General features: G+C 42.8%; 1 protein-coding gene across 2 annotated transcripts in view; it reads right to left on the bottom strand.

Moving 5' to 3' along the window:
• Nucleotides 1–22161, bottom strand: part of CCDC40 (coiled-coil domain containing 40) — a 42968-nt gene that overhangs the window by 6000 nt on the left and 14807 nt on the right. For both annotated transcript variants that reach the window (XM_053301881.1, XM_053301882.1), the window contains exons 8-17: nt 18160–18317; nt 16249–16371; nt 14874–14995; nt 9180–9423; nt 8880–9062; nt 6122–6367; nt 3556–3769; nt 2445–2614; nt 2082–2173; nt 1003–1123 (exon numbers count right to left, since the gene is read on the bottom strand). In XM_053301881.1, coding sequence (XP_053157856.1) covers nt 1003–1123; nt 2082–2173; nt 2445–2614; nt 3556–3769; nt 6122–6367; nt 8880–9062; nt 9180–9423; nt 14874–14995; nt 16249–16371; nt 18160–18317 — 1673 coding nt within the window. The remainder of the gene's footprint in view (nt 1–1002; nt 1124–2081; nt 2174–2444; nt 2615–3555; nt 3770–6121; nt 6368–8879; nt 9063–9179; nt 9424–14873; nt 14996–16248; nt 16372–18159; nt 18318–22161) is intronic.

Here is a 22161-nt window from a genome sequence, read left to right as displayed (position 1 = left end):
GAGATACTACAGTACCCTAACCCTAACCGGCTCTTCTGCTTCTATTTCTAGTGCAGAATGTACCAAGACCTAGCAAACAACACACTCTGGAATGATGCAGAGATGCCCTGCCCCCCCCCCCAATCACCAAAATGTGATTCTTCATGCCTCCTCAGTCTCAGGCTACCTGTTGCCTCCCATTCCATTAAGAACAGGTTTCTAAAGGCAAAGCAAGGCAAAATCAGCACTAGAATGATTTTCATTAAATACATCTGAAATCACATTAATGTGCATATTATTATCCTGGCTACAGAAATCTCAGCTCCTGCTCCAAGCAAACAATTATTCCAAATGCAGATTTTGGAACAGAACACTTAGAGTTCGGACTCAGTTCCCCTGCTAACTGAGCAAAGAGGCACCTTTTAAAGTGGTAGTTATACGTAGCAGGAGGAGAGCCATTGGCCCCATCCAACCTTAGCACAGCATCCTTCCAGTGGTTGTTGCTGATACCTTATATTTCCTTAGATTGTGAGCCCTTTGTGGGCAGGGAAGCATCTTATTTATTTATTTTTCTCAATAATAATAATAATAATTCGATTTCTATACTGCCCTTCTAAAAATGGCTCAAGGCGGTTTACAAAGAGAAATAATAAATAAGATGGCTCCCTGTCCCCAAAGGGCTCACATTCTAAAAAGAAACATAAGACACACACCAGCAACAGTCACTGGAAGTACTGTACTATAAAGAGCACTTTTGTTGAAAAGTGGTATAGAAATAATCGTAGTAGTATTTACTATATGCAGCCTACAGACTTCGCTGTAGCAGACACATCACAGCAACAGGAAAGGAGCAACAGCAGAACCCAATATAAACAGGAAAGAAGGAAGGAAGGATTGCTTAGGGTAAACAACTCGCTGATTCAGAGTCTTAAGAGTGGTGTTCCACCAGCTCCCTGATATTTCTGCTGCTTTTACCAGACTAGGCGATGAGTGGATTTCTCCACTCAGCATTCCCTGCCTCACCTGCATCCTGTGAATCTCTGACTTCATGGCTCGGATATCACCCTGCCCAGTTTCTGAATCCACAGCAGCACGCATCTCTTTGGCTAGTTGTATCTTTTTCTCCCATTGCATCATCTGACACCTTCAAGGAAAGAAGGGGAGGCAAAGCTTTTATACAGAACAGGAAGGAGATTCCCTCCATTTTGACCTACTTGTATTATCAAGGTGATTTGAAGCCAGTGTGGTATAGTGGTTAGAGTGCTGGACTAGGACCGGGGAGACCCGAGTTCAAATCCCTATTCAGCCATGATACTAGCTGGGTGACTCTGGGCCAGTCACTTCTCTCTCAGCCTAACCTACATCACAGGGCTGTTGTGAAAGAGAAACTCAAGTATGTAGTACACCGCTCTGGGCTCCTTGAAGGAAGAGCGGGATATAAATGTTATATAAATATAAAGTTATAGGTATGGGTGTAGGGGAGTATGCGATATAAAAGTTATAGGTATGCGAGTAGGGGAGGTGTGGCACCCATCACTAGAGATGTCACTAGCAACAGAATCTGTGACACACATGCAACCACACTCCACACAATACTCACAATCACAAAAGGCATGTGGTGTTTGTTGGCTTTGTTCTTGCGGGGTAAGGGTGGAGGAAAGAGTGTTGATGTTGCTGAGAAGGACTGCATTTTTGCCCAGCAACAACATTACTGTTATTTGAATGACACTGAAGTGCTGCAGAAGACTACCTGAATCCTGCACAACCACTGAGCACAAATGAATAATTATTGCATTTATAAATATCCACTGGAAAGGCCCTGCACAATTATGGTAGTAATGAACAAGTTGCCTGCCATTTATTCTGGGTGTGGAGGCTGCCATCAGCAAAACTAAGGATGCAAGCAACATGGGAAAATCTGATCTGTGTTATTTCTTGACTACACTTTGACTGACTGTGTTGATTTTTCCTCCTTCCAAAAGAGGAAAAATGCAATCCCCAATGGAGCATGTACAGTTGCCACTGCTTTTGTGGTGCAGGCTAATAGCTGCAGTACATAGCAGTTCAGATGCTGTATTACTAAGCAGCAGCTCCAAACTCACTCTGCCTCCACTAGGCAGTTGAGAAGCCTCTCTTTTTCTTCTCTGAGATGGTCCAGCTTCTCCTGCATCTCAATGGATTCTCTCTCCGACACCTACAGCCAGGGAGAGAGAGGCAAATTCAGTTTCATTATGCCTTTATCCATGTGCATTTAAAAAAAACCCCAGCCAAGAAAGAGAAGCCACTGTCCCTACACATGAACTGAATCTGGATGTTCTCTGCAGGGAATAGTTTTTTAATACTAGGGTAGTTATCAATAGCTGCTCTTTCTTGTAGCTCTACCAAAAGAGAGCAATGTTGTGGTAGAACAATAACATATAGAACTGCATCTGTGGGACTGGGGACATCTTGGGAATAAGGGATACCTTGAGAGAGCGCACAAAATCATTCTCCATAATGGTGTTGCCCTGCTGCAACTCTTCAGAAGTTGCACTGTTCTTATTGATTAAGGTATGTAGCTTCTCCAGATCATTAGCCATGTTCTTCATGTGGCGCTCAATGTCCTTCAGTTGATTTTTCTCCTGCTGGATTTCATCTGGAAAGGAAGAGCATAGAATTAACAATGATGTAAAAAAAAAAAGAGAAGCAGAATTCTAGGGCACTGGTTTGAGCAAGGCTGAGGAGGGCACAAAGCGCAATGCACAGAAACCTGCTTGTGCTAACAGCATCCTGTTGATGTTGCTACCTCTGTGCTGTGTTGACTGATACTCTAGCAGTGACTGCAAAGGAACTTTTATATTATAACCACTTTGGCCAGCAATGGATCGCTAGCAGGAACAATAAAGCCTATTGATTTGCACATCTCTCTTTTGACAACTGTTTAGCTATAAAGTAACAACTCTATGGAACTCTTAAGTAGAATTTCAAAGGCCATTGTGTCCTTTAAAGTTTGACAACCGGGCTTCCCCAACCTGTGTCCCTCCAGATGTTGCCAAACTACAATTCCCATCACCCCCAGCTACAACTTATTGTGGCTGGGATGATGGAAATTGTAGTTCAGCAACATCTGGAGGGCTGCAGGTTGGGGAAGCCCGCATGCATTTCCATAACCAAGAATGCCAAAGTCTTTCAAAAAGGAAATGCCAATTCTGTAAACAGGAATCCAGGATTCTGCATTCAGGAATCTTCTGACTTCAGAAGACATGTTGCTTTCCTATGAAATGAGAGTTTCTGTGGATTTGCCTAGCAGTGGGCAGTAAACACACAACCTGGTACAAGAGTAGTTATGCAACAGTGTGAAAGCAGGTTGCTCAAAGAGACTTGAAGGCAGAATCAATAAGTCCTAGATTACATGTGACTTTCCTTAAGGAGATCACCAAGCCACTGAAAGTAAGCGATGTTAGTCTTCCTTTGTTCTCATTAGTTCTGTATTCACAGAATACAGAACCACCACAGATATGAGAGACTTAAACATACCTGAAGATCACCTAATCAAAGTTCTGGGAAAATATCTCATCAACAACCTCTCACACTTACTCTCTATGCGCACTTTCTTTTGCTCCTTGATTGTGATCTCTTTCTTTAGCATATCCAAGGACGTTAACTGCTCCTCTCGCTCCTGAGTAAGCTTCACTAACACATTCTGTTGTTTCAGCCAGTACCTCTGCAATGTCACCAGCTCCGACTCAATATCATCTATCTGTTTAGTGAGTTTCTTGATCTCAAGTTCCAAAGGGCCCAATTCTTGTCCCTGGAATCAGAATAATATGAAATGTTTTGTTTTATGCACAGTGAGCTAGTTTAGGTGTCTGCACCCTTATGGCTGCTTAGACTCAATTCAACAGTTCTGCAAACTTGTTCTGGTGGCTCATGCCTCTAGGTGCTACAGAATACTTTTCTGAAACATACCCAGCTAAAGCACGGGGCTTCAATAACATTGGTGAGTTTCTGAATTCTGTGCTGAAAGCATACCTCAAACTCTAGCAGCATGAATTATTCTAATTGGCCCTAACTATGACATTTTGCTTAAATATCCCCACTGCAGAGTGTGCATGCATGCATGTGCGGAACAATAGTTAGTTGGGAGCAAGAGATGGGGAGGGGCACTGAAGTCAACAGAATTGTGGAGGTAGGGTGGCTGGATTCATCAACAAGACTGTGTTTGACTCTTCTCTAGCTTCCAGTCTTTTAGCAGACAGTGAGCTAGATCCAAAGCCTTGCCTGTGCAGCGGTTTCTCAGGTTCTTCTGTGAACTGAGATGCTTGGTGCATGCATGGGACTTTTTCTCGGTGACTGTGGAGAGTTCCCCTGCGAACAGATGTGCCATATGCATAGTACTTGCCTGGACTGCAAGTACTACTATGCACTGAAGCTGTTTGATTGTGCTTACTGCCTTTTCGTGAACCATTTTCCTGTTTTGTTTGTCAAAAGATCAAGTCCCATGGTGTTCAGTGGAGCTTCTTCCCAGTCCCAGGCAAGTACTGTGCATAGGACTGCAGCCTGAGACTTACAATCTGGTCAGTCCAATATACGGAAACAAACTTTATCAGCAGTTTGGGAAAACTGGCAAGAAAGGCAAACTTATTCATGTAAGAAAGGCAGATGCTTCAAAGTGTGCTTATGCAATTTTCTGATAAGCTTGCTAAATGTCTTCTGGCTAACATCACATGAAAAACACAGCCAGGAACTTGTGTCGAGTTATCTACTTCCTATCACTATTTTGCCCACATTATTTGTCAAGTGCAGTTCATTAGCCCACACACATTGAGTAATGTGCATGCAACAGTTCTATACTGCACTATGAAAAAAAATGCATGCATAACAAAACAAGGATGGCGTATGAGTCAACCAAGAAGTTCACACATTTAAGCAAGGGTGGTGCCCACCCCCCAGTCATTTAACCTTCTTAATTGTTTGCATTCTAGGGCTACTGAGCTCTACATAAATTCAAAATATGCAGAAATACATATTCAGCAGGATAGCAGCAAACCGATAAAGGTCAGAATTCAAAGAACTGCACAACAATCTCCACATACCCAACGGGTTATAGGACTTCTGTTTCTTAAAGAGCAACCCCCCATTCAACATGGCAAACTGCTTCTGAATCCTAGTAACCTCTCAAAAATCAGTCTGTGATATGGTTGGGTTCCAAGGGAGGGAAGAAAACAAAAATCCTTCTGGGCAAGCACAAGCCATTGGACACACGTTCAGTAGCTCTTTGGATCTGAGTTAACGAATACTGTGACATGAACTTTTATAAAAACAACTTGTTTCATTAGATACATAAAGTGAGTCTGAAACTATTATGCCTGCTAAACTCACCTTTCCCACTTCAAAATAGCAAATGGTTTTTGGATGCAACCTTCTCATTTGCATCTAAATAAGGAGAGAGTTTGGGAAGACAGAACATTTGCATGTTCTGACAAGCAGGCTGGACTGATATAATGTGGCATTCCACATGTTTGTATACTTGGGATAGACTGCACTATTATTATTATTTTATTATTATTATTGTTATTATTATTATTTATTAATATATATATATATATTTACATTTATATCCCGCTCTTCCTCCAAGGAGCCCAGAGCGGTGTACTACATACTTAAGTTTCTCTTTCACAACAACCCTGTGAAGTAGGTTAGGCTGAGAGAGAAGTGACTGGCCCAGAGTCACCCAGCTAGTTTCATGGCTGAATAGGGATTTGAACTCGGGTCTCCCTGGTCCTAGTCCAGCACTCTAGCCACTATACCACACTGGCTCTCTTGCTTAGGTGGTAGCTCCTCCAGATCCTCCCTACATTTGAAAAGTTGGCTGCGATTCAGAGATGCAAGTACAATAAGCCCACATGTGCACTGGAGTTGACAAGCTGACAATTTCCTCTTCAAGAGCTTCCACCAACTTCCTAAACCTGTTGTAAAAATCCCTCCTACTTTGATCTGTGGCTCAGCAAGAAGAGCTGGCTGGTGAAGATTAAATAGCCCAATAAACCTGGACTGTAAATCAGCCAACCGTATTTAATGCCAGGAAAGAGATGGCAGACTCCAGTGAGGCTGTATACCAGCAGGCTGAGTCTTTAAACTGTGAAATTTGTAAGGAACATACCCCCAGTTGAGAAATCATCATTTCTAATTTCTTGTTGTACAGGTTGATGACCCCCTGTTTGCGCCCAATCAGGAGGTTGCGCTTAGCAATCTCAGTCTCACTGTGGCTGATATGGTTATTCATGTTGTCCATTTCCTTGTCTACTTCTGAGAAAGTCTTCTGAAGCGTATTCAACTTGCAAGTGGTGTTTGTTATATCCAACATGGTTTGGGCGGTGTCATTCTCAATTTTAGTGAGCTCTATGTCCTAGGAATCACAAAAGGAAGGAAAGATTGGGGAATGATTGTTTATAGATAATGCAAACAGACACTAAAATGAAAAGCCTCGCTATGGTAATTGTATTATTTATTTAACTAACTAACTATCTAACATTTTTATACTGCCCAAAACTTACATCTCTGAGTGGTTTAAAACAAAACTCAAAGCCACTCAAAAGCTATGCTTTTGAGCTCTGCCACTCAAAATCTCTCTCTCTAAATCTCTCTCAATTTTTCCTATTGTATGATGAGGGATAAATTCTCAGTTCCCTAATACTCATAGTAGCCAATATTTATTTTATTTATATAAGAAATATATATATCACCGTTCTACAACAAAAGCACTAAAAGTGGCTTAAAAATATAAAGCAAATTACAAGACTAAAACGGTATAAAATCCATTTTGCATATCTTTAGTTTGCTTATTATTAAAAGGAAAGTAGTTAAGCATATGTACAACAATGGCAGTTAAAACATTCAGCAAAACCTAATCAGTATTAAATGTTCAGGCAAACATTATTAAAAGTCTGGGCAAATATTAATCAAGTACAGTTGAGATAATATGCCTCTAGAAACTAAAGAATGTAAACTAGTATACTAGGAAAGCAAGAGAAACTCCTGTTATAATTTAATAGGATCTCAAGGGAAATCCTACCAAGCCTGTGAACTAATATTTCAGAGCTAGGATGCCAAGAGTGAACTGGCAGAAGATACCAAAGATCAAGACTCCAGAAAGATATTGAATAAACTATTTAGAAAGGTGGAACCATGTTTTTAAACTTTGTTTCCTAGTTCCACCTTTCTAACCAGTTTATTCAATATCTCTCTGGATTCTTGATCTTTGGTATTTTATGAAGCTTGGCTACTGCTCACTCATGAATATTCTATAATGTCAGCATGGCTTTGAACTCCTGATTATTGTGGTCAGATTGATGCATTGGGCAGCTATACTGAATATGTTTTATACCTAGAGTATGTTTTAACCAGGGTTCTTAAGATCAGAGGGCTTGAGTTGGTGTCTGAAATGTCACAAACAGAATATATCATTGTTGAACTGGAAAGGGCAGAAGTCCAAGTTCCTAGTATTTATACCAGGCCTGGCCAATCCAGAGTCTTCTCATTGCCTAACAACTGCAGAGGCAAATGTTTACACCCTTTCTTCTGAAGAGGGCTCTCTGGCCAGAATGCACGAGACCCCAAGTCATTGATGGGGCTCCATCCCAGCCTCAGGCCATTAGGTCGCTGGCACTGATTGCCAATCCAGATGATCTATGGGCTCTTCTCAGTTCCAGCACTGCCCTCCTCACTAGTGACCCTTGGTTACTGGGTACAGCCAGTTCTTAAGAATCAGCCATTTTTATAGAGTTTTACATCTATAATGAAGCATCTCAATTTCTAGGTCGTGCAAAAAGATAATAGCTGCTCTACAAGAAGGCAGAAATGTAACTCAGTTGTCATTTCTTTGCATTAATCATCTTCTCCCTACACCATCACCATCTAGATTACTTCAAAACTCAACAAAAAAGGCGGCAGCAGCAGATAAAGGTGTAATTACTTGGAGGTGAATGCAAATAGGATAATTTTCACTGAGTAAACACACTTCTGTGTTTATGCGCAATACAAAAAAATAAGATCTTAATCACAGTCCTACATGTATTTGGTGCTCTGCAGCTTCTACTACTGACTCATTTTCCATGTTGAGTATTTTTTTCTTCATTTTTTATTTAAAGAAAGTTTGAAGTTGGGCAGGATTTCCTTATAGAGCTGAGTCTGTTCAGCGCTTTATGGTCTGAAGACCCAAAAATGTCAGGAATCCAGGATCAGAGCTGGCCTGCCCCTGATGTGAACTAGAAAAGAATCTTTAGAAGTAGACTGTTTTCCCTAACAATGGTGGCTTATTGTTTTTAGATTGATTCTTTTGGATCCCCAAAAAGGAAAACTAATGTGGCACCAGTATGGTAAAAATGTTATTAGCATCCTTCTTATCCTGATTTAGCATGGAGAGATCTGCTAGGAAACCAGAGTCGTTCTTCAGTCTGACAACACTGCAAGTATACAAAAGGCGAGCAAGAGCAGTCCTTTCATGAGGCAAGGTGAGGCGGTTGCCTCAGGGGATGGATTACTGGGGCACCAGCAAGGCAGCAAGATGCCCTCCATCACCTCCACTGGAACAGCTCTTCAGGACTGATCTGCCCCTTGCAAGCTTTGCAGGCAGAGCCTCTCCTTATACTACTTGCAAAATTTTACAGAAGCACAAGAAGAGAAGAGGAGGCTGCTGGCAACCTTCCCATCTCCTTGTCACCCCATGCCACTTTTTAAGTCTGCAAGGGTTGGCTTTGAAAGGGGTTGCCCCCGACCAGGGTCATGGGGAAAGATACCATTAGGTGCCTTATGTCAGGTGCCACAATACCTTCAGCCACCCCAGAGGGGAGAAGAGGAGTCCTCCACAGTCCAAGCAACCTGGTTTCCATCAGTCCCATAAGAGTCTGTGCTATACATACCAAATCCATCATTCTGCTTTGAAGTTTAGCAGCCAGTTGTAAAAAGTATTTTGCTGCTTTGTTAGACATCAGCTGATCTTGCAGCTTGGCCACAATCTCATTCTCCATCTCCTGCTTGATTTCAGTTCCTTTCTCTATCTCTCTCCTAATGGCAACCAACTCATTCATGCGAGCGGCCCGATCCTAGAAAGGAAAGGTATGAGGCTGTTAGGAAGTGCACACAATTGTGAACAAAATAAGGTGGGGTGGAGGTGATCTAGCGAGGCCAACAAATAGTGATGCCTGACACCAGGATCTCACCACATTGGCCCGACCAAGAGCTTGCTCAGTCTCTTGCAGGGTCCGAGTGTAGGTGCCAAGTTCCACTTTCATGGCATCCTGTTTAGTCATGCTCTGAGCTATCAGCTTCCTGCTTGTGTTAGCATCATTCTCTGCACGGTTCAAGATGGAAGCCAAAAGCTCATTCCTCTCTTCCTCTTTGCTGATGGACTTCTTGTAGACTTCAATCTCAATCTCTAAAGACTTGAGCTTGTGCCTGGAATCTCTGCAGGAACAGAAAGAGAAAGATCCAGGGCTAGATAGTTACCTCAGAGCTTCTGCTTCCACCTTGGCCCATTCAGCAGCGGAGGCCACCTGCCTTTCTTACTGTAATTAAGGACTGTTCCAGACAGTTGTTTCTTTGCAAGATAAATATGCAGCTGCTATTTCTTTGTTGAGGCAATATAAACATTTCCCTTTCCATGCTGCTTATAATGTATGGATTTCATATTTTTCCAGGACTCAAACTACGATATATTTTTCTGGGGAGATGTGACCTCTCCCAAATAACAAGTTCTATCATTGCTGCTGTGACCGCCATGTGGAAAGCAAGTGGACAGCTGTCACAGACACTCAAAGTCCTCACAAGCTATCAGCTGAAGCCATTTAAGTGCATAAGTTGCAAGTCTGTAAAGAATTTGGGCAGTGTGCCATTTGGCCATCATCTCATACATCTGTGAGAAGCAAATGTTGCACATTGTATTTATCTTAATACATCAGCTGAGGTACCTGTCATGTTGCAAAAAATTGAAACAATCCAAGTGAGACAGAGGTACTCATGGTAAGGGTTCATATTTTGAAGAATGCAATAAATCTTCCTGTTCTGGATGGGGTTGCACTCCCCCAAAAGGTACAGGTACATAACTTGGGAATGGTTCTGGACCCAGGCCTCACTCTGGTATTTCAAGTTGAGGCTATGGCCAGGAGCACTTTCAATCAACTTTGGTTGATATGACAGCTGTGTCCATTGCTCAAAGACAGTGATATCAAAACTGTGATATACTCTCTGGTAACCTCTAGGTTTGACTACTGCAATGTGCTCTACGTGGAGCTGCCTTGTATGTAGTTCAGAAACTTCCATTGGTTAAAAATGCAGTGGCTAGATTGGTCTCCGAGGTGTCTTGGAGAGGCCATATTATGCCTGTTTCAAAGCAATTACATTGGCTACAAATAGGTTTCCAGGTAAAATACAAAATGCTGGTGATTACCTTTAAAGCCCTAAACGGCTTAGGATCAGGTAACCTAGGAGAGCACCTTCTTCTGCATGATCCCCACTGCACATTGAGATCGTTGAGGGAGGTCTGTCTACATATGCCACCAGCTCGTCTGGTGGTGACTCAGAAGCGGGCCTTCCCGCTCCTGGGCTGTGGATGTGCTCCCTATAGACATTTGTGGTTTAACATCTTTGCCAGCCTTCCAAAGAGCCCTTAAGATGCATTTTTTACAGCCAGGCTTTTAGTACTCTTTGAATGTTTTACATTTTTAAATTGCTGTTTGTAATGGTTTGTTTTGTTTTGTTTTTCTTGTGTTTATTTTTGTGAACCACCCAGCGCCTTTGGAGTCAGGTGGCATATAAATTAAATAAATAACTTTCCAGCACTCCCAAATGATACCATGTTACCATGCTTTCTCACACATGTGCACCTATATTTTTGGATCAACGGGGAAATTTGCTCAAAAACATAAATTTGCAAGCATGAATAACAAATGGGCCATAATCTAGACCAGGGATTCTCAGTGTTGGGTCCCCAGATGTTATTGGACTTCAGCACCTATAATTCCTAGCCCCAGTGGCCTTTGGTTGGGGATTATGGGAGTTGAAGTCCAATAACATCTGGAGACCCAACATTGAGAATCCCTGATCTAGACAGAGGCAAGACAACGTTAGAGTACCCCAGAGGAGCAATAAACTCAGAAGCAAGGTTTTGAAAATAAGAGATGAAATTTATTTTGTAAAAGTGGTTGTCTTCCCGGTTTGTTTTGGTAAAATGTTAAATGGGTTTTTTTTTAATGCAGTACTGTATTTGTTATTTCAACAATAGCATTTACATACAACAAGCCCAACTTCTAGGTATAGCATTGGTTTCCTCTGAATGTCTTCGATGTGAAGAATATTCTCCAATGCTTTTAGTAGAATGGCTAGAATAATTCTCTGGTAGCCGGCAACATTGGCAGAAACAGAGTGGTGGCTCTAGAAGCTTGGCAGTTGGCAGATGTTGGAATGTGGGTGAAAGGAAGCAGGGAGAGATGGGACAAATAAAAAGCAGCTTTGATACCAGTCCTCAATCTGCTGTTTCGTGCATGATGCCAAAAAGGACAGCTCCCAATGCGGGAGGTTCAGGGGTCTCCTCCCAGCCACAAAGTTTTTGCTAAAGCAGCAGGCAAGGAGAAGCAGTAGGATGCTGGCTTGGCACCAGATTCCAAGATCTGTGGCACTCCATGTGCCCACAGCTAGCAAAGGGATGCACTGGGTTTCCCGGGTGGTCAGATGTAAGTGTTAGGCCATGAAAACCCCATGCCAGGTACTGCCCAGCTTCAGTAGCTGAAGGATTTTGCTCCAAGGTCCAGGGGCACTCAAGCAGTTTAGTATGGAGATTAGTCTACAGCAGTGTTTCTCAACCACTGGTCCGTGGACTGGTGCTGGTCCATGAGGAGTTGAATGCAGGTCCGTGCTGGTCCATGAGGAATTAATCCCCCCAACAAACAATTTCGAGCCGGTGGGGGCCACCGCTGCTGGGAGATCACTGGAGCTCAATAGTAGGCACACAGTCTTCACTGCTGGGATAACGTTCCATTTCAAGGAAGCTAAATGAGTGTTATCCCAGCAGCGAGGGCTGCCTGCCTAGAAATGAGCCCTGGAGAGCTCCCAGTGGCAGTGCCCCCCGCCCGGCTTGAAACTGTTTTGGGGGTGCCTGGGAGTGGAGGCGAGGGGAGGGTGACCCCTTTACTAACTGCTGGTCCTGGAAACTGTGCACAAAGGATGTACCGGTCCAGGACTCCAAAAACGTTGAGAAACACTGGTCTACAGCAGACCCACAGAGAGAGTGACCCAAATGCTCCTAGTTCCAGGAGCATTCAGGGAGGTCCAGAGGGGTTTTCTTAACAACAGGCCTACATAATAAACGCTCATGGATAATGATTTCAGTTCAGTGGTTCTGGACCACACGGTCCAGTGTTCCAATTAGGAACCCATTATTCTAGTGATTCGGCTTAGAGAATCACACAGGCTGTTGCTCAGCTGGTTGGACCACTGGGCAGTAGAAGGCAGCATGTGCCACCCAGCTTCCACAACAAAAGATGTCAACTAAGGTATGAGAGCAAATGTTTTTATAGCGTTTTGCCTTCTTCAAGGTTCCAAAGATGAAAAAACAGATATACAATGGAGAAGGTTCCAGGACAGGATCTTGGAGAAGGTGTGGCTGTGGTACCAATGGTCATTAGTGGGTGTGGTAGTTAATATTCAGGTGGAGAACAGAACAAAAGGGCTCTCATGGTTAATCTACATAATGAGAGGAGTCTCACAATCAGTGAGACTCGCTGAAAGGAGGCCTGTGGGGAGAGCGGACTTAGACTGCTCTCCCCGCAGACGATCAAAGGGAAGCCCTGGGTAGCTGAATTGGCCACCCACAGGACTGCTGGCTCCGTCACGGAGCTGGCAGGGGCTGTGGGGATCGGGGGCTGTGTGGCCCCCAGAAGTTCCAGGATGCCCCATGTGAGTGCGTGGGGCCTCCTGGAGAGACCCCCCAGGGCTGGGAGGCTTATTTCAGCCTCCCAGCGGGGGTTTCCTCGTGTGTTACCATGGCATGGAGCCGCGCCACAGCAATACACGATAACAAAAATGAGGTTAGCAGAGTGCTCACTCCACTAACCCCATTTAAAGGGAGGGCTACAAAAGCGGGTCACCCGCATTGGAGAAACTGGGCTTGCCTGCGAGCCTGGTGGTTCTCACGCTCGGCCAAAATCGGGTTGGGCTCCCTTAGCCTGATTTTGGCCAATCGTGAGAATAGCCTCAATGTTTTCGATACTTCACTTTGATTGTATTCTGGGGTGTGCATTCCCTGCTTTTCAGGATAGTCTTTTGTCTTTTAGACCTTTTGCTGTATCAGGAACTCTGGCATCGTTAAGGATATACAGAATGCAGAGTGTGTACATTCACCTTTCCCTAGACAGCTTTGGTACTGGTTCAGCATTTGCATGACAGAGCTGTCTGATTCAAACAGAGGCCAGCTTCCCACCTGCACCAAGTCCATGCCTCATGCAGCCCTGCTTTTATCAGAAGCCAGTTTCCAGAGAGGAAGGAAAGGTTCTCTGGCAACATACACACACTCATACTATATACTGACTAATATCCATTGGTATTCTCATCCTGTCTCTGACTCTGTGAACTGGGGGATATTATAAGTAGTGAACTGGGGGATCTTATAAGTAATACAGAAGACAACCAGTTTCTGTCTTTAGTGACCAGCAGTATTTTGTGACCTATTATTGAGGTCTAACTTCAGTAAGTTTACATAGACCAAAATCTGGAAAATAAGCACAAAGGTTTAACTGATCATATCAAGTGCTACCAAACTCATATCTGTTAGCAGAAGAAGAATGCTACCATTACAACAGCCATTATTAATTTGTACAATCTTCAGGTTCACAAAGGGACTTTCCAAAGGTCAGAACTCTTGATATCCTGAGGTTGGCCTTTTAAAATAATTTGGTACACAATGCAAAGGCAACTTTCAGTGTTATCATTCAGCACCAAGTAATGATGTCTATTGGTCTTCTCCCAAAATGACTACAAACTAACTTCTTGGCCAAACCTTATCTATGTTTAAGTAAGACATTAATCTGAACTCATAGCAATTTCTCATATAAGGTCACATTGTTTTAAGCCACTGAAATCCAAAATACATTCAGAAATTACAATTTAATGGTTTTCTTTGTGTCATTACTGAAACCTGGGAAAGTTCAGCTCAAATCTTTGAAGCTATATTTTATTCTTATTCTGTTTTATTATGGGCATTCCCCCTGTTTTTGCTTTGCTATATACTGTAGTTTGCTTTTATAATCTCTAGTAAATTATATGCATTAGCAAAACTGTTGAACTGTTTATTTTGGGAAGTCACAAGGAATAAAATCGAAAAAAGAAAGGAGAACATATCTCTATGGAAAACACTCCACTGACATGTGAGGGGAGAAATGTGGAACTAAACCTCTCTATCAGTATAATTTTCATTTTGGAAAGAAGCAGAAAATGCAAATGAAGACCTTAACAAAGAATGGTGCTATTCCCATAATGTTCCCCTGGAAGGAATATAATACTGGCCTGGAACAACAGTATGAATTCTAGAGGGAGAAACAGAGGCAGTTTATTTGTCAGATATGCTCATTTGCCTTGTGGGTGGAGCTAGAAGGAATATTCCTCTTGGGGCATTCTGTTCCCAGCAATGCCTCTGATACAATAGCTTTTCTGATGTATTTTCTACTCTGCCTCATTTTCTCCAACTGGGGAATAAGAAATAGGCAACAGCTATAGCTGCAATTCTGGATATGATCTAAGTGCTTTTGTAAATTGATAATGGTCACTATTTAATTCTACTGCAACAACCACCTTGCCTGAAGTGTTCTTTCTTTCTTTAGGCTTAATTCCCACCCAAATCATCTCTGCTTATTTGGTCCAGCTACCTCAGTGCTTCCTGCATGGCAGCATAGGCCTCATCACGGCGCTTCATTCCAGTCAAGCTGACAGTCCATTGATGCAGGAGCTGCTTTTTCTCCAAGTGAATAGCTTGTATCTCAGTACATGCCTGCAAAGACAGTGTGGTGAAATATCCAAACAACTTTGTGGGGCGATGGAAAGAAAATCCTCCTTCTACCAATCACTGCTGCCTCTTTTCCCAGTACAATCTAATACCAAAGTTATATATTCTAATTCTTAATCCCCTTCTTGTTATTCCTTTTCATCTTTACATTTCAGAAGAGGCTGAACTAGACATACATCTGCAACAAGAGGGTCAAATGTACTGAAGGGCAGGAACTTGTGTGAAAAGTCAGGGGAATTTTAAAGCTATATGGAATCCTAACCTGTAATGTACAAGAAACAGAGAAGCCAACTACACATTACACACTAACAGCTGGAGTGGAAAGGGTAAGCACCTCTGCATCACACCTCCCTCATTTCTGCATCCTCCCAATGCTGCGTTTCAATCTATAACATGGCTGTCGGGGCTGTCTTACGTATATCACAACATGTAATATGTTTCAGAGTGTGAGAAACTATAAACACAACAGACCGAGGCAGGGATGTAGAGGGCTTAGTGGTGGTCCAGCGACAGACCACTGCTTGCCCACACTAGCCATGCCCAGAGCATAGCCAGCACTGGGAGACAAGTGCAGCCGCTTGCCTGCTCTCAGAGAAGTGAGGGAGAGAAAGCACCCAGCCAGTGAACGAAGCACTGGCTAGAAAGGATCAAAGGGCAGTGCATCCCCCCTTCCCAAGGCTGGCCACACCTCCTGCACTGGCGTGTGTCTGATGCCGATACAGGAGTCATGGCCAGCACTGAAAAGGGGAGACATGCAGTCCCTCGCTCCCAATCGGCGAACAATGTGCCAGCTGGGAGTGGGCAAGGGATCGCACCTCACACTCCCAGAACTTTGTTGGCTGGATGTGGGAGTGGGGCGAAGCAATGCCACAGCAGCCCCCATGCCCCAGCAGCCCAGGGACATTTGTCCCCCGCCCCTTGTCCAATGGTGGCTATACCACTGAACAGAGGGCCCTTCTATTGGCTCCTCATAACAATTGCCCAAAATGGAGATTGCTAGCTCTGCCTTGGGAGTTGTTGTTTTTTATTTTTTTAAAAACCTATGCGTCTGTCTCCAAAGCAAAGCTTCTAAATATATAATTTAAAAGACTAGGTATCCCAATAAATGTTCAAAGTAATAAAGCATATTTTTGAAGTATACAAAAGTTTACAAATGCAATCTGTACATATCCTTTTTGGTGAGTGGCTGAAAGTCTGCCCCTTCATGGAAAGATATTACCCTCAATATCACTTCTTACCTCTCCCACTTCTTTTCGTGTGATTCTGGTGTCTTCAGCCTGGGCCATATACTGGGCTTCATACAGAGCAATCTGTTCCTGCAGCTCATCGGCTCTCCTTGTTAAGCGGTCCACATGAAGGTCCTGTAAAATTAAACACCTCAATGAAAACAATACCAGTCATCTCCTTGCAATCAGTAGCTTTCATGCTTGGTCTGGATAATGTGAGAAGTCGCAGCAGTTGAGTTAAACTGGATTTTCTCCATGTTCACTATGGAGCGCACAGTGCAGTGCTATTGGATGATAAACATCAGAGTTTCCATGGAGTGTCTCTGTTTCTTCTTCTGTTACAGCACTTTGCTCTCAGTAAACTTTACCAGTAAAACTGTGGGTCCAGAGCTCAACTAACTGTTGTCAGTATCAGTCGGTCATCACAACTAGCATTTTGTGCTGAAGAATGGTGAGATTGGGCAGAGAGTCAAGCGGTATTCAGAACTCTAGGTCCTTTTATGCAATTTTCATCATTTTTTGTTTTATTTACTGTTCTTTAAACATTATTTTTATAGTTTACTCATCACTTTGAACCTACTGGAAAGCAATCTATACATTCCAAAATAGATTGTATTTGCTAGATGAACTATGATCGGCCATCTCCACTGGCTGCATCAAATAAATGGTTGTACCATGTCGGTAATTAGAGTAATATGGTTTCCATCCCAAACCTGTGTGGGTCAAGACACAGATACACCAAAATTTGGAAGATCTATTTTGAAGCCCTATGTTAGATCCAGATTCTCTTGGCAACTTTGAGAAGTCATGTTCGCTCAACCTTAATTCATCATTTGTAAAATGGGAATAATCATCATCACCTATTTCACACAATTGCCCCAAGGAGGAATGAGATAAGGATTATAAAGAAAAATGATTTTAAAAGTGCTATGTGGATAATTAAAAAACAACAACAATCTACTAATCCCAGTTTTGATGCAGCAAGTATGGGATGTACAAACCACATAGGGTGGCTTTGCACATGAAGCAGAATGAGTGGGAATTTAAATGGTAAAGTCCTGAGGTAGCAGAAAGGCCTGGGCTAGAACCTTTCTCCCCAATGTGCTAGATTTCTGCTTGCAGGGAGCTGTTTACATTGGGAACATTCAAAAATGATATCCTCCAACTACAGTCTGAAGTACTTCAGGCCACTCAGCCACCTCAAGACTCTAACCCAGGACTGTATAACTCAAGGTTCTAACCCAGGGCTGACCCTCCTGCAGATGTTAGATTACTTAACATAATTCCCTATGATTGATCACTGTGGCTGGGGATGATGGGAGTTGTAATCAGGGATGTGCACAAACCGAGGTTCATGGATTGGTTGGGTGCCATAAAGAGTGGAGTGGTGAGTGGGATCTTTAAAAAGTGGAGAGCAGGTCCTTATCTGCTCTCCGCCACCACATGCAGCTTCCTACTGCGATGGTGCTGCCCCCAAGAATCCGTATGCAGTGCCGGCATGCACAGGTGAGGCATGCACATCCATCCCCTTTCTCAAAAGGTTTGGGAATCTCTGGCCCAGATTACCACAGCAACCAAATTACAGAGTAAAGAAGGGAGAATCAGCTGGCAATATAAGTGCAGGTCAGATGAAGTTTAGATGGTTCCAGAAAGCTCTCTCTGTAGAAATGGGCATAAAGAAAACTTGCAGAGAGGCAAGTGGACTAGTGGGCAAGTGATTTGGCAACCAGTCAGTCCAAAACGTGCCAGGAATAGGGGCAGATGGAAGTGGGAGGAAAAGAAGTTGCCAGCAGGAGATGAGCTTTGTTAGGACACAAGGAGCAAGAAGTGAAGTCTATGACTATGAGTAAGAAGAAAGATGGGTAGGGAGTATAAACAGAAGGAAGGACTCAATCTCAGGAAGGTCAACAATTGCTAGGCTACCTGTTTTTGCTTTTCCACCTCTGCACGCATCCTCTCCACTTCAGCCTTCTTCACAGTTCGTTTCATCACAGCAATGTCATCGCGCACATCTTGGTCCATGTTCTGCATATAGAAGAGGCGCAAGGACATATTTTCTATCTCTGATTGCATGGCTGAAACTACAAAAACCAGCAGGAAAATGTGTCATTTTTATAACTTGTGCCAAAACTTCAACTAAAGCTGTACAGTATGAAAAAGAAAGAATATAGAAGAGGCGCAAGGACATATTTTCTATCTCTGATTGCATGGCTGAAACTACAAAAACCAGCAGGAAAATGTGTCATTTTTATAACTTGTGCCAAAACCTCAACTAAAGCTGTACAGTATGAAAAAGAAATAAGGAAAGAAAACCAGATGGCTTTCTTTAAAGTGGAAGGATTCCACTTTAAAGATTCCAACTTCAGGGAAGGAGTTGTCCAAAAGACTGGTGTGTATTTTCAACAAAGTGTCATTTGACTACCAAAATATGAAAAGGCTAGCACCCCACATGAGGCAAATTTCTCTTATACGTGTCTCTGTGAATACACCCTGGTGTCTCATCAACTAAGGATCTGAATTTTTACCAGGATCTGAATTTTTACCAGCACCTAAACAACACATGAAGCTACCTTAAGGTGTTTCCAGATGACAATGAAGTGTAGGAACTGCAAAGCTTTCACAAAAGTCCCAAGCATGATCTTACTCACTGCACTAGTGCTCCTGCAGGCTTCCATACTCCTTCCTAGTGAGATCTTACCTTCTGTACACACACTGTGCAGGGACCTTAACAATTTTCACAGCATCACCTGCTGGCTAGTTCTTGCATTCTGAAAAGAACCCACCCTTTTCTCCCATCACCAGAAGCAGTAATGAAAAAGGGTGAGTTCTTAGAATGTAAGAGCTGACCACAGGTTGTGCTGTGAACATTGAACAATGGCCCTGCCCAGCATGTGTGCAGAAAGTGAGATTATGCTAGAAGGAGTGTGTAAGCCTGTATGGCAAGTAAGATCATGATTGAGACTTGCATGAAAACTTTACAGATCCTGCACTTTATTGCCATCTGGAAACACCCTTTTACTGAATCTAGTCACTGGCCCATCTAGCCTAGTATTGACTCACTGCTTGGCAACAGCTCTCCAATTAGCTCTTTCCCCATCCAACTACTGGAGATTGACCCTTGGGACCTTATGCATGCAAAACATATGCTCTACAACTGAGCGGTGTGCCCTCCCATATCTTCTGCAACAGAACCTTCCAAACATAACCAGGTACTGGTTATGACATGGGCTTGGGGCGGTATAAAAATATGTTAATAAATAAATAAATAAAATGACAGGTAAACACATGCTGTCACTGAGGCACAGAATAACCCATCTTCCAAAAACACTTTGTGTTGAATAAAAGCAACACAATCACTTTTAATATAATGAAAACTAAGATTAAAATTGTTAATGTTTAAAAAAACTTTTAATGTAAATATTTTTATTGCATTTAAGTTTGTAGCTAATGAGTGGAATCAAAACATGAATACATACACAAGCACACAAATCTCAATTGCTCATCAGCAGAGATACAGAGAAATATGGAAAACCTCCATTGTTTTATAGTGCTTATCAGGACTACAGTAATCTATAGATTTGTATCTAAAAAGGCAGGATCAAAACACAAGCATGCACACACGCACATGCACAAACATGCACACACACACACACATACAGAGGAAAGAACTGTACAAGCCCCAAGTGAAGCACAGACCAACTACAAAAAGCTGCTTCTGTGGAGAGTAAATGCATTCTGAAGTCACCAGAGCAGCTGTCTGCCTGATTATTTAAAAAAAAATGAATACTACTAATACATTACAAGAAAGAACTCTGAGCCAAAGTGGTGCAGTGGTTACATGTGCTGGACTAGACTGGGGAAATCCAAGTTCAAATCCCCATTCAGCCATTAAACCCACAGGGTGACTCTGGGACAGTCACTTATCTCTGGGACAATCACTGAGGTTCTCTCTCAGCATAACCTTCCTCATTGGGCTGTTGGGAGGATAACTATAACCATGTGCACCACTCTGGGCTTCTTGGAGGAAGCACAGGCTATACATGGAAAAGTAAATACATCTATATGAGCCACAAGTAAAGCAGAGACCAGCTACAAAAGTGAAGAACAAGTGCATTCTGAAATAACAAGGGCAGCTCTGCCTGCCTATTTCAAAAATGCATATTTATTTAACATATTTCTGTACCACCCCAAACTTGCATCTCTGGGCGGTTATTAATTATTACTTAAATAATAGAAAAATCACAGGTTTTTCAATGATGCTTGCTGCAGCTATGAACCATCTCCTGTAACTTAGAGGACACAATGGTAAGCAAAGATGCATGAGAACATCCTAGCTCTACCCCATGCCTGCTGAACAGCTGGGTGCCATTCTGTGCCCGCCTTGGATGCCCACTACTTAGCCTAGCAAACAACAAAATTTTTTTTAGTAGAGATCACTTCCTTAATCCTTGACCAATGAACCATAATCCCCAGTGGACATATTAATGTTACAGATACTGGCCACAGTCCAGATAAAAACCTGGTTAGTTCTCTGCATAGCAAATGGATTTTTAAATAAATAAATAAATAAATCCATTTTTATTTTTTCTTCCAATAGAATCCATTCCTTCTCTACACCACACCCACATGGAAAGCCACTTCTGCAATTATATGAAAAGCAGTTTGGACTCAGAAATCCATGCATGTGCCCTAAAAGAACTTTCTGGCTTCTTATTCCAGTTTCTAATTTAAATAGTCCAGTTTTACAGTTTGTTGTTCCTTCCAATGTTTTATGGCATCTCATTTTGGGAATGGGCCATAATGCTTTCTGTACAGATCAGACTGGAGAGAAAGCAGAGGTTGCATTCCTCTCCTCCAAACAAACACAAAAAACCCAGCAAAAGATCAGACAGACCAACAGCCAGCCAGTCAGGGGCATAGCAAGGTTGGAGTGGGCCCGAGACACAAGATTTTACAATGCCCCCATCCCTCACTGAAGCTCAGCTCATGAAGTAAAGAAATCTTAAATGAGGCTGAAGAGTGGCAACAAAAAGCATACACACACACACACACACACACACACACACACACACCCCTATGTGCCACAATAGAACATCATTCTAAATTATTTTTTCAAAGGTTTTGTAAATTGTGGATGATGCAAGTCATTTAATGGTACTAGAGAAAGACATGCTGTTCTGGTAGCTCCAGGTCTTAACACTCACATAAATTTTGGAGGATGAATACAACTGAAGGAAGCCCGGGCGGGTGCGCAGCTGGGGGAGTCAGTCATGTGACTTGCCTCTGTGGCCCCCCCCCAAGGCAGTGGGCCCCCAGACAACTGTCTCCCCTTGCCTTATTATAGTTACAACCCTGCAGCCAGTGTACCTGCTCTCTAACCAAAATGGTGACTGGATTCTTTGGAATAGCTAAAAGAAAAAGACTTCCCCACCCTCTGGGTACTCTGATTGGCTGCCTGAAAATTTAATCAGCCTAGTCCCTCTCTGATTGGTTTATAGGGAGGTTCTAGTACCATTCACTTTACACAAAAAGTAAGCATGTTTATTGGCTCCTGCCTTATTTAAAAGATTAACTTTAAAAGATTTGGGATTTTTCATTTGCTCTTTGAGGTTGGTGCTATTGTTGCTTATCTCACAACACTTAAAGCAGCAGCAGGCTGCAGGCAAGAGCAACAGGGAACAACAGAGGGAGGCAGTAGCACACAAAACGGGGGCAGAGACAACATGACTGCCTGAGAAATCTAAAGTGAGCACTTTGCCCACAGATAAGATCCACCCCTGCTTATTTGTTAAATATTATTGCAAGTTCTACTCTGGGGGTGCCAGAACCCAGGTTTTTATGATACCTCTGCTGGACATAAGGAGGAACAAACCGCTGCTATGGTTCCCAGCAAGATGGTGACCTTGAGTAATCAATGTTCCTGAG

The sequence above is a fragment of the Hemicordylus capensis genome, chromosome 2 (genome assembly GCF_027244095.1).
Source record: "Hemicordylus capensis ecotype Gifberg chromosome 2, rHemCap1.1.pri, whole genome shotgun sequence".
In the NCBI taxonomy this organism is placed as follows: domain Eukaryota; kingdom Metazoa; phylum Chordata; class Lepidosauria; order Squamata; family Cordylidae; genus Hemicordylus; species Hemicordylus capensis.
Note: the sequence above shows the minus strand (reverse complement) of the source record. Positions and strands in the feature narration are given on the sequence as shown.